Source organism: Stenella coeruleoalba, assembly GCF_951394435.1.
Source record: "Stenella coeruleoalba genome assembly, chromosome: 10".
Classification (NCBI taxonomy): Eukaryota; Metazoa; Chordata; class Mammalia; order Artiodactyla; family Delphinidae; genus Stenella; species Stenella coeruleoalba.
Genome location: NC_137156.1, coordinates 33,209,272 through 33,222,789, shown reverse-complemented (window position 1 = coordinate 33,222,789; position 13,518 = coordinate 33,209,272). Strand labels below are relative to the sequence as shown.

Here is a 13,518-nt window from a genome sequence, read left to right as displayed (position 1 = left end):
AGAGCTTTCAACACCCCCTGGACTGCTTTCAGGTTTTTCCTTTTATTTACTTCAATCTTCTTGTCCTTCTAATGTGGCTACTATATACTGTCAGAAATGTTTCCATCTATTTCATATAGCTCAGCTCTGTCTCCTCTGGTGCTTCTGAACTATTCCTGTCTTCAATCTTCTGGCCCTTTGGGTTATCTAGGGAGTTTTTTTTTTTTTTTTTTTACGGTATGCGGGCCTCTCACTGTTTTGGCCTCTCCTGTTGCGGAGCATAGGCTCCAGATGCGCAGGCTCAGTGGCCATGGCTCATGGGCCCAGCCACCCCGCGGCATGTGGGATCTTCCCGGACCGGGACACGAACCCATGTCCCCTGCATCGGCAGGTGGACTCTCAACCACTGCGCCACCAGGGAAGCCCATCTAGGGAGTTTTGAAAGGATATGAAGCATGGGTCTGAGTCGGTAGTCAGGAATATTGTTCAAGTTGACGAAGGCAGAGCTGAGGAGCTGGGTGGCCAGGTGCTCCACGGTGTAGAAGTCCTGCTGCATGGAAGGGCCTGCCTTCCCTAGGATATGGAAACTGCAAGGGAAAATCATGAACAACATCAAATCCATTATCTGTTATCGCCAGCCCTGACTGCCTTGGGAATTTCTAGTCTACAAGAAGACTTCTCAGCTAGAAAAGCAATTAATTGTATTTTCTTTTTAAGAGAACTTTAGCTTAATCAGTATACTTTGAAGATGTGGACTTAATCTTCTTTCAGAAGGGAAAATAACAGCCACCCCCCCCCCGCCCCAACGTTTAAGGAAACATCTTGAAACCAGATTCAGCATCTTTTAAAAGACAGATGTCGGTACCCAAGATCAACAGTAGCCTTTCACTACTTTGTAAGTAATATGGATTTACGACGGAGAATCTTTTGTTAGCTGGCTGACTAGAGCACTGTGTTAGCGAGATCAGCGCCCTGGGGAAGCTGGTGTACAGAAGGGCCAGTTACACCCCCCACGCCACAACCAGGACCCCAAGACAAAATATGGCCAGCTATCTCCCAGTGCCCATGAACAGTGGGCTATGAGAGTGAGGGGTCTGAGAAAATGCATCCCCATCACTGTAACGTCTACTTTGGGCTCATCACTTTATGCACTGGAAACAGACAAGTTGGGCGTTAAAATATCAAGTCATGGCTAGGACTTAAAGGCACATGTGACAATTAAAATAAAAATTGCAGGAAACCAGCCTGTTCATTTTGATTTGACACTAGAATCATTAGTTTCCTGTCAAATTCTTTCCTCACATTACCTGTACACTAGAATTCTAGATCAGATGTCCAACCCAAGGCCATCCTATACAATGCATGTCTAGGAGGAGAATATGAAAAGGCAGCATTGGTTCCTTACCAGTTTTCATAGAGGGTGCAGAAGAAACGCTGCATTCTTTCTAAGACCGTTTTGTAGACAGGAGAGTCATTCAGTTCCAAGAGAGGCTGAGGTAATCCTACAGACAAAGATGGATCAGGAACCTGCTGCTCCTCTGCTGAGGGTCTCAACCTGCCAACACCCTCCCGTAGGCAGAGGTGGTTTGGGGGGCGTGGTGCTATAAATGCAAAGCAGCTGGCCAAGTCTTCTACCAGCTGGAAGTGCTAACAGCTTCCCTAAAGTGACTGCCACACTGTACTTGCAGGGAAAGGCGAAAGCTATTTAAGTGTCCAGGTTTGAGTACTCTAACTTTTACCTGGGTTTCTCCAGATGGAACTTGTACCAAAACACACAATGACAGCCCAAAATGATCTCTCCATAAAGTACTGGGAATGTCCCCCCCTTCCTTTTAAAGTCACAGAACCTCTTTTTCAAGCAAAATTTTATGCAAAAGCCCAAGGTGTATAGCAGATAAAAATGAAACCCACTTATCTCAGTATAACCATTGCCTTAAAAGATCTATACTTCTAATCAGAGGCAATTTTGTTTCCAATCTTGCTCCTGGTCGGAAGCTGCCAGAAGGAACTGTTTGTCCATTCTAGTATATTTTGGTTGGTCATACATTTCTATAGCAGCAGTTCCTGGCTTAATACGAATAACTGAAGGGGGGCAGGAGGGTAACAGGTGGTGAAGCAACACCTGATTTTTATATTAATAACAAGACATTTTTTGGACGTTTCATTTTTACTGGTGTCTCCAAAAGGGAGCTTAAGTGTAGTGGTGCCAAAGGAAATGGCCCAGGACCATTTAGGCCAAGAGAGATGGCCACGGGCCCTGGAAAGACAAGCTAACAGTCTTCTTTTCATTAAGTCATAGCTGAGGCATGCTCACTAGATTGCTTAACCATGGCCAGGCCCAGGCAGAGGTGATAGCCGGGGCAAAAACACACTGTCAGGGTTGTGATGGTAAGCCAGCCTATCCAGAGATAGGCACAAGGTTTAGACATCTCTGGTGTCTCTAGCTCTAACTTCTTCTTCTTTTTTTTTTTTTTAATAAATTTATTTACTTATTTATTTTTTATTTTTGGCTGCGCTGGGTCTTCGTTGCTGCGCGCGGGCTTTCTCTAGTTGCAGTGAGCGGGTGCTGCTCTTTGTGGTGCGCGGGCTTCTTGTTGCTGTGGCTTCTCTTGTTGTAGAGCACAGGCTCTAGGTGTGCGGGCTTCAGTTGTTGTGGCACGCAGCCTCAGTAGTTGTGCTGTGCAGGCTCAGTAGTTGTGGTGCATGGGCTTCGTTGCTCTGCGGCATGTGGGATCTTCCCAGACCAGGGCTCGAACCTGTGTCCCCTGCATTGGCAGGCGGATTCTTAACCGCTGCACCACCAGGGAAGTCCTCTAGCTCTAACTTCTAACCAACTGCCTTGCCCTCTGTGTTCCAGCCACACAAGTCACCTTCCTATTCCCTGGACATATCAAGCTCTTTGCTGCATGCCTCGGAATCTTGCACCTGCCATTCTGTCTGCCTAGAATGCTCAGCATCTCCTTTTGCCCCCAGCCTGGCTGGTCCCTGTTCATCCTTCAAGTCTCCACTGGGAGGCAGTCTTGTGACTCCACTCCAAGACTGGGTCAGGTCTCCCAATAAACACTCCCACAGTCACTTGCCTTCACAGCACGTATCACAGTTATGATCGTGAAGTTATTTGCTAATGGGAGAAATGAGTTAAAGCAACATTCTGATCAAGATAAAAACTGGGAAACTTGGCTCAGAAACTATTCCTTAAAAAAGTGATAACATACATAATATTTTACTGATTAAACCTATTTAAGCTTAATTGTTTGAATACTTTCCCCCCCATACACAAAAGGCAGGAAAGTACGCTAATATCCTTCAGGTCAAAAAGCATGGTTTATTCATAATCTAAAGGCTCTAACACATACTACCAGCTGGCAGCTGAAGTGAAGGAGTGGGTTAACATGGGGTGTGTGTGCTTCTGAAGACCTTCTCTGCATGATAAGATAATGAAGTAAACAAACTTGTTCCTAGAGAGCCTGTAGGAACTCCATACATGCATTTCTGAACAAACAGGTGGTCAAGGTAGTGCCAGGTGAGGAGAAGGTGACACAAGGCACACTGAAGCTGCATTAGAGGTAAGGTATAGAAATATAAAGGCATACAAAGGTATAGAAAACTTCAAGAAAAAAAAAAAAGGTTACATTTCTTACCTAAAATAGCAGATTTTTCCACTTCAAGCATATCTAGAACCCTCGTAAAAGGTTCTGCCATTTTGGCTAGCATTTCTGGTGCATATAAAGTATTGTGAGTTCTGAAAAAAATAGGAATGCTACGTGAACTTTTCTTAGTCTGCTGGAGAAGGAAAGAGTGGGTTTCCATCTTGTAATTCAGTGTACTACATTTCCACATAGATACCTCTCTGTCAACACTACTCTTGGCAGGGGAATTTAAACGTTTCCCTGGAGGAGGGGATAGACTTGATGCTATTAAGTTTATTTGCACAGTATACAACACCTAATAGCAATCAACCACAAGAACTGAATTCTGAGAGAGCCGGACAACATCACAGTCTAAAGCTGGAAAGCAAAATTCTTTCAAACCTGAGACAATGCCAAGGCACTCCCAGTTTTCTGACTGCCCGTGATAGAGGATGAAATGTCAGAGGCATCATGGTTCACAGGCAGGAACACAGAGCAGGTAGTAACATGCCCCCACTTTTAGGATGTTTTGTCTCTGAATCAAGAGCATGGACCCAACAATGCTCTGGCAGCTGTTTAGTCTCCTAGAGGCACATTTGCAATTCCCAGCATGAGCATCTCTTCCCCACCAAAATGACTTACCTTTGTAAGACTACAGACCTGATCTACCTGCCTTCCACAGCAATGGCACCACGGAACAATCTATAGCCAGAGGGCATAACTACCTATTTCTCTTTTAGAAGTTAACTATAAAACATTTCAAATGTATAGAAAATTACAGAACATGGACCAGCAAGATTAAATATTTAAGATGAACAATGAAAAGATCATTTTAGACCATGCTTATTTTTAAAAAACCCTCAATAATGTTTTTTAAGTCTAACCATGTGCATTCATTAGTACCCACGTTTAAGCTGCCTTTTTATGACTGGATTATTCCACTTAGCATAGTCAGGGTTCACCCATGTTGTAGTATGTTGCAGAAATTCCTTCCTTTTTAAGGCTGAATGATATTCCACTGTTTGTATAGACCACATTTTGCTTATCCATTCATCCACTGATGGACACTGGTTGCTTCCACGTTTTAGCTATTGTGAGTAATGCCGCCATGAACACAGGTGTATAAATACCTCTTTAAGACCCACTTTCAATTCTTTTGAGTATATACCTCAAGCTGGACTTGCTGCTTAACATGGTAATTCTACTTTTAATTTTTAAATTTATTTTTATGCTTTTGGCCGTGCAGCACGGCGTGCAGGATCTTAGCTCCTCAACCAGGGATAGAATCCGGGCCCCCTGCAGTGGAAGCACGGAGTCCTAACCACTGGACCACCAGGGAATTCCCACTATTTTTAATTTTTTGAGGAACCGCCAAACTGTTTTCCAGAGTGGCTGTACCATTTTACATTCCTACCAACAGTGTACAAGAGTTCCAATTTCTCCACACCCTTGCTAACACCTATTACTTTCTTTTTTCAACATTATTTTTTTAATGTATAATATCTTTTTTTAACATCTTTATTGGAGTATAACTGCTTTACAATATTGTGTTAGTTTCTGTTGTATAACAAAGTGAATCAGTTATACATACATCCCCATAACTCCTCCCTCTTGCATCTCCCTATCCCACCCCTCTAGGTGGACACAAAGCACCGAGCTGATCTCCCTGTGCTATGTAGCTGCTTCCCACTAGCTATCTGTTTTACATTTGGTAGTGTATATATGTCCATGCCACTCTCTCACTTAATCCCAGCTTACCCTTACCCTTACCCATGTCCTCAAGTCCATTCTCTACCTCTGTGTCTTTATTCCTGTCCTGCCCCTAGGTTCATCAGAACCACTTTTTTTTTTTTTTTAGATTCCATATGTGTTAGCATATTGTATTTGTTTTTCTCTTTCTGACTTACTTCACTCTGTATGACAGACTCTAGGTCCATTCACCTCACTACAAGAAACTCCATTTCATTTTATGGCTGAGTAATATTCCATTGTATATTTGTGCCACATCTTCTTTATCCATTCATCTGTCGATGGACATTTAGGTTGCTTCCATGTCTTGGCTATTGTAAATAGAGCTGCAATGAACATTGTGGTACATGACTCTTTTTGAATTACGGTTTTCTCAGGGTATATGCCCAGTAGTGGGATTGCTGGGTCATACGGTAGTTCTATTTTTAGGTTTTTAAGGAACCTCCATACTGTTCTCCATAGTGGGTGTATCAATTTACATTCCCACCAGCAGTGCAAGAGGGTTCCCTTTTCTCCACACCCTCTCCAGCATTTATTGTTTGTAGATTTTTTGATGATGGCCATTCTGACTGGTGTGAGGTGATACCTCATTGTAGTTTTGATTTGCATTTCTCTAATGATTAGTAATGTTGACCATCCTTTCATGTGTTTGTTGGCAATCTGTATATCTTCTTTGGAGAAATGTCTTATTTAGGTCTTCTGCCCATTTTTGGATTCTTTGTTTTTTTGATATTAAGCTGCATGACTTGCCTGTATATTTTGGAGATTAATCCTTTGTCAGTTGCTTTGTTTGAAAATACTTTCTCCCATTCTGAGGGTTGTCTTTTTGTCTCATTTATGGTTTCCTTTGCTGTGCAAAAGCTTTTAGATTTCATTAGGTCCCACTTGTTTATTTTTGTTTTTATTTCCATTTCTCTAGGAGGTGGGTCAAAAAGGATCTTGCTGTGATGTATGTCACAGAGTGTTCTGCCTATGTTTTCCTCTAAGAGTTTTATAGTGTCTAGCCTTACATTTAGGTCTTTAATCCATTTGAGTTTATTTTTGTGTATGGTGTTAGGGAGCGTTCTAATTTCATTCTTTTACATGTAGCTGTCCAGTTTTCCCAGCACCACTTATTGAAGAGGCTGTCTTTTCTCCATTGTATATTCTTGCCTCCTTTATCAAAGATAAGGTGACCATATGTGTGTGGGTTTATCTCTGGGCTTTCTATCCTGTTCCATTGATCTAATTTCTGTTTTGTGTCAGTACCATACTGTCTTGATTACTGTAGCTTTGTAGTATAGTTTGAAGGCAGGGAGACTGATTCCTCCAGCTCCGTTTTTCTTTCTCAAGATTGCTATGGCTATTCGGGGTCTTTTGTGTTTCCATACAAATTGTGAAATTTTTTATTCTAGTTCTGTGAAAAATGCCATTGGTAGTTTGATAGGGATTGCATTGAATCTGTAGATTGCTTTGGGTACTACAGTCATTTTCACAATGTTGATTCTTCCAATCCAAGAACATGGTACATCTCTCCATCTGTCTGTATCATCTTTAATTTCTTTCACCAGTGTCTTATAGTTTTCTGCATACAGGTCTTTTGTCTCCTTAGGTAGGTTTATTCCTAGGTATTTTATTCTTTTTGTTGCAATGGTAAATGGGAGTGTTTCCTTAATTTCTCCTTCAGATTTTTCATCATTAGTGTACAGGAATGCAAGAGATTTCTGTGCATTAATTTTATACCCTGCTACTTCACCCAATCCATTGATTAGCTCTAGTAGTTTTCTGGTAGCATCTTTGGGATTCTCTATGTGTAGTATCATGTCAAATGCAAACAGTGACAGTTTTACTTCTTCTTTTCCGATTTGGATTCCTTTCTTTTTCTTCTCTGATTGCTGGGGCTCAGCAAAGTCTATTTTGAAACTAACACAATATTGTAACTATTTTGAAACCAACACAATATTGTAAATTGACCACAAAGTCTATTTTGTCTGATACGAGAATTGCTACTCCAGCTTTCTATTGATTTCAATTTGCATGGAGTTATCTTTTTCCATCCCCTCACTTTCAGTCTGTATGTGTCCCTAGGTCTGAAGTGGGTCTCTCGTAGACAGCATATATACAGGTCTTGTTTTTGTATCCATTCAGCCAGTCTATGTCTTTTGGTTGGAGCATTTAATCCATTTACATTTAAGGCAGTTATCGATATGTGTGTTCCTATTACCATTTTCTTAATTGTTTTGGGTTTGTTATTGATGGTGTCTTCCTTCTCTTGTGTTTCTTGCCTAGAGAAGTTCCTTTAGCATTTGTTGTAAAGCTGGTTTGGTGGTGCTGAATTCTCTTAGCTTTTGCTTGTCTGTAAAGGTTTTAATTTCTCCGTCAAATCTCAATGAGATCCTTGCTGTGTAGAGTAATGTTGGTTGTAGGTTTTTCTCTTTAATCACTTTAAATATGTCCTGCCAGTCCCTTCTGGCTTGCAGAGTTTCTGCTGAAAGATCAGCTGTTAACCTTATGGGGATTCCCTTGTATGTTACTTGTTGCTTTTCCCTTGCTGCTTTCAATATTTTTTCTCTGTATTTAATTTTTGATAGTTTGATTAATATGTGTCTTGGTGAGTTTCTCCTTGGATTTATCCTGTATGGGACATTCTGTGCTTCCTGGACTTGATTGACTATATCCTTTCCCGTATTAGGGAAGTTTTCAACTACAACTTCCTCAAATATTTTCTCAGTCCCTTTTTTTTTCCTCTTCTTCTTCTGGGACCCCTATAATTCAAATGTTGGTGCGTTTAATGTTGTCCCAGAGGTCTCTGAGACTGCCCTCAATTCTTTTCATTCTTTTTTCTTTATTCTGCCCTGTGGTAGTTATTTCCACTATTTTCTCTTCCAGGTCACTTATCCGTTCTTCTGCCTCAGTTATTCTGCTATTGATTCCTTCTAGAGAATTTTATATCTCGTTTACTGTGTTGTTCATCATTGTTTGTTTGCTCTTTACTTCTTCTAGGCCCTTGTTAAGCGTTTCTTGTATTTTCTCCATTCTATTTCCAAGATTTTGGATCATCTTTACTTATTACTCTGAATTCTTTTTCAGGTAGACTGCCTATTTCCTCTTCACTTGTTTGGCCTGGTGCGTTTTTACCTTGCTCCTTCATCTGCTGTGTATTTCTCTGTCTTCTCATTTTGCTTAACTTACTGTGTTTGGGGTCTCCTTTTTGCAGGCTGCAGGTTCGTAGTTCCCGTTGTTTTTGGTGTCTGCCCCCAGTGGCTCAGGTTGGTTCAGTGGGTTGTGTAGGGTTCCTGGTGGAGGGGACTGGTGCCTATTTTCTGGTGGATGAGGCTGGATCTTGTCTTTCTGGTGGGCAGGACCACATTTGGTGGTGTATTTTGGGGTGCTGTGAACTTATGATTTTAGGTAGCCTCTCTGCTAATGGGTGGGGTGGTGTTCCTGTCTTGCTAGTTGTTTGGCATAAGGTGTCCAGCACTGTAGCTTGCTGGTCGTTGAGTGGAGCTGGGTCTTCGCGTTTAGACGGAGATCTCTGAGAGAGCTTTTGCCATTTAATATTACGTGGGGCCGGGAGGTCTCTGGTGGACCAATGTCCTGAACTCAGCTCTCCCACCTCAGAGACTCAGGCCTGACACCTGGCCAGAGCACCAAGACCCTGTCACCCACATGGTCAGGTACGTGGGGAGTTTCTTGCCTTTTGGAAAGTCTGAGGTCTTCTGCTAGCGTTCAGTAGGTGTTCTGTAGGAGCTGTTCCTCATGTCGATGTATTTTTTATATATTTGTGGGGAGGAAGGCGATCTCCACGTCTTACTCCTCTGCCATCTTTTTTTTTTTTTTTTTAAGACTCATTCTTTATTTGTACCTTGTTTTTGTCTGCATTTTCTTAGATTTGCCATCAAATTTGCTGATGTGTTTTCATGCACTATTTTTTTTTTTTTCGTGGTACGCGGGCCTCTCACTGCCGTGGCCTCTCCCATTGCGGAGCACAGGCTCCGGACGTGCAGGCTCAGCGGCCATGGCTCACAGGTCTAGCCACTCCGCAGCATGTGGGATCTTCCCAGACCGGGGCACGAACCCATGTCCCCTGCATCGGCAGGCGGACTCTCAACCACTGCGCCACCAGGAAAGCCCTCCTCTGCCATCTTGAAGCTACCTCAACATTTTTTATTGTAACCATCCTATTGGGTATGAAGTGGTATCTCATTATGGTTTTGATTTGCATTTCCCTAATGACTATAGATGTTGAGCATCTTTTCATGGCCTTGTTGGCCATTTGTATATCTATTCAAGCCTTTTGCCTATTTTGATTAGATTATCTTTTTCTATATGTCTATCCTTCTCAGTACCAAACTATTTTGATTTCTGTAGCTTTGCATTAAGTTCTGAAAAGGAGTTTGAGTCTCCCAACTTTCTTTTTCAAGACTGTTTAGGGGCCCCTTGCAATTCCATATGAATCTGAGGATAAGCTTTGTGCAAAAAACACTGTTGGAAATTGTTTTTTTTAAATGTATGTACGTATGTATGTATGTATCTGCTGTGCTGCACAGCATGAGGGATCTTAGTTCCCTGACCATGGATTGAACCTGTGCCCCCTGCAGTGGAAACGCTTGGAATCCTAACCACTGGACCACTAGGGAATCCCCACTGTTGGAATTTTAACAGGGGCTGCATTCAATCTGTAGATTGCTTTGAGTAATGTTTCCATCTTAACGAACGTAAGTCTTTCAATTCATGAATACAGGATGCCTTTTCATTTAGGTCATCTTTAATTCCAGAGTGTTTTTTAGTTTTCAGTGTATAAGTCTTTCATATCCTTGGTTAAATTTATTCCTGGGTACTTTATTCTTTTGAATGCTATTGTATATGGAATTATTTTCTTAATTTCCTTTTGGGATCATTCATTGCTGGTGTATAAGAACACAACTGATTTTTGTATGATGATCTTGTATCCTATAACTTCGTTGAATTTATTTATTAGCAGGAGTAGTTTTTGAACTCCCTTCTAGTCCTAGTTTGCTGAGTGTTTTTATCATGAGAGGGTGCTGGATTCTGTCAAATGCTTTTTCTGTGTCAATTAAGATGGTCAAGTGGGTTTTTTTCCTTTGTTCTATTAATACGGTGTACTATGCTGATTTATTTTTGTATGTTGAACCACTCTTATATCCTTGAGATAAATCCCACTTGGTCATAGTGTATAATCCTTATAACATGCTGTTGGATTCAATCTGCTTGTATTCTGTGAGGCTATCCATAACTCTGCCTTAGCCCTTACCTCCTGCTGTGTGGAGCTCAAGGGTTAGTAAGTGGTGCCATTTACTTTTAAAAACTGCGATTTGCCAACTTTTTAGTTTCTGAATTAAGTTTTTCTTGGTTGTTTGGGAACATGTCTAATACTATGAAATGATCTCTGATAAAAATCAGTCCTTTTTTTTTAAAATAGAGCTTTTTTCCTATTTATTTATTTATTTATTTACTGGCTGTGTTGGGTCTTCGTTGCTGCATGCAGGATTCATCTAGTTGCTGCGAGCGGGGGCTACTCTTAATTGTGGTGAGCGGGCTTCTCATTGCGGTGGCCTCTCTTGTTGTGCAGCACGGGCTCTAGGCACGCAGGCTTCAGTAGTTGTGGCTCACAGGCTCTAGAGCTCAGGCTCAGTAGTTGTGGTGCACAGGCTTAGTTGCTCCGCAGCATGTGGGATCTTCCCGGACCAGGGATCGAACCCGTGTCCTCTGCACTGGCAGGCAGATTCTTATCCACTGCATCATCAGGGAAACCCCAAATCAGTTCTTCTTGAAAAGAAATTCATAGTCTTAAATTTGATGGGGAACAGATGAGATGTTTTTTATTTTTATTCTTTAATTAAGTGTGACTGTGATCCCAAGATATAGTTTAAAAAATATAACACATCATATGTCAAATGTCCCTGATGGTACAACAAAATCTTGTATTCTGTATAGTCTCCTCTCCTCCTCCTCCCCTTCGCCAAGGAGGTGGCACCATGGTGGCTGCACCTGTAACTCACAAGTAATGGAAGGACTCAGTACATACTGCTCTCGTATCTATGGCTCCAGGGAGTCCTACAAGCCCTAGTAACATTCAGGTTCCTGAAATATCACCTTTCCTGACACACTTGCAAGTTAGAGCACTATGATTCCACATTAAGAGGAACTAGTTATTGCATTGGCAAAGAAAAAGACAATCAAGTGATAAAAGTTTTAAGTTCTGCAGTCTGTACCTATCTGAAATATTCTTAGTATCACAAACTAAGAATGTAATTGCCATACACACAGCTATATATTATTCAGCCATAACAGAGGAGAAAATCTTGCTATTTGTGATAATGTGATGGACCTTGAGGGCATTATGCTAAGTGAAACACATCAGACACTGAAAGACAAATACAGTATGATCTTACTTGTACGTTGAATCAAAAAAAACAAACTCATAGAAACAGAACAGTTTGATGGTTGCCCGAGGAGGGAGATGAGGGTGGGGGAAATGGGCGAAGGCGGTCAAAGGTACAGACTTCAGTTAAAAAGGTAAGTAAGTTCTGGAGATGTAATATATACAGCACACTGACTATAGTTAATACTGTATTGTGTATTTGAAAGTTGCTAAGAGAGATCTTAAAAGTTCTCATCACAAGAAAAAATATGTGTAACTATGTGACCTGATGGGTGTTAACTAAACCTACTGTGGTAATCATTTCACAATATATACATATATCAAACCAAAAAAAAAAAGTACAATCGCTATGCTAAACAAGACTTCCCACATACAAAGATTCCAATAAAACATATAGAAGATATCTGGAAACAATGTAACAAACTTTAAGTTAACAGAAAAGGTGTTATTCTAAACAGATAATGAATGATAATAATGAACCTTCTGAGAACCAGAGAATTCTGCTCCCCACAACTATCTTCCACCCTAACCCACTAAGAACACACCGTGCAATAGAAATAAAATGTAAGCCACATAAGCCATTTAAAATTTTCTAACCAGCCAAACTTAAAAAGTGAAAAGAAACAGGTTAAATTATCTTTTTATTTAACCCAACACATCAAAAAATCATTTCAATATGTTAGCAATATAAAAATTAGAGATATTTTTACATTTTTTGTACTAAGTTTTCAAAATATAGTGTGTGTTTTACGCCTACAGTTTATCTCAATTCAGACTAGCCATATTTCAAGCGCTCAGTAGCCAGCCACATGTGGCTAGTGGCTACCATACTAGACAGTACAGCTCTAACACCTTCGATTATCAGACTTTGTTTGACAAGGAGTTAAAACAGGAGTTTTATAACAAGGAGTTAATACACAAACTGGTAGGAATGTAAACTAGTACACCACTTTAGAAAACTATTTGATTCTATCTATGAAAACTGAAAATATGCATACCTTATAAACAGGAATTCTACTTCTACATGTAGGATTCTGCTCCTACCCAACAGAAATCATGCATACACCAAAAAACATTTGTAAGAATGTTAACAGCAGCACTCACACAATGGAATACCATCCCACCAATGAGAATGAACAAGCCACAACTACATGCAATAACACGGATGAGCTCACAAACATAATATTACACAAGAGAAGCCAAGGCACAAAAGAGTGCATGCTTTTGACTCCATTTATTAAAGCTCAAAAAACCAGGCAAAATGTTAAAGTTAGAAGAGTGGTTACCCCTGAGGGGCGCGCAGGACTGAAAAGAGGTGCTGGGAAGGTAAGTTAGAATAGTGGTTACCCTTGGGGGGCGCACAGGACTGAAAAGACGTGCTGGCAAGGTCGTTTCTTGACCTGGATGCTGATTACATGGAGGTGTCCACTTTGTCAAAATTCATCTACCTGCACTCACAATTTGTGTCCTTTTCTTATGTATATTTGTACCCCTAACACTATACTTCAAGATAAAACTTACTACGAAAACCAGACAAAACTCTAACAGCTCCAGCTGCACACTACTCAGGGAATCTAACTACTCCATTAACTACGGTCAGCATTTTTCAAAATACCTTTCGATTGACTCTGGGATTTTCCAAAAGTGTTGTACTCTTAGGAAAATATCAAGATGACAATCTCTTGTCTCCTCACCTAACCAGGGATGAACCTTGTTTCCAGGTCTAGGTTCCCACCACAGGGACTCTGGCCACAGGCCTAAAAAGTCAGTGAGTCT

At 41.0% G+C, this 13,518-nt stretch overlaps 1 protein-coding gene across 3 annotated transcripts in view; it reads right to left on the bottom strand.

The window, feature by feature from the left end:
- The window catches only part of XPO5 (exportin 5), a 45,961-nt gene that overhangs the window by 6,197 nt on the left and 26,246 nt on the right, over window positions 1–13,518 (bottom strand). For all 3 annotated transcript variants that reach the window (XM_079933395.1, XM_079933394.1, XM_079933396.1), the window contains exons 21-23: window positions 3,621–3,721; window positions 1,385–1,481; window positions 430–566 (exon numbers count right to left, since the gene is read on the bottom strand). In XM_079933395.1, coding sequence (XP_079789521.1) covers window positions 430–566; window positions 1,385–1,481; window positions 3,621–3,721 — 335 coding nt within the window. The remainder of the gene's footprint in view (window positions 1–429; window positions 567–1,384; window positions 1,482–3,620; window positions 3,722–13,518) is intronic.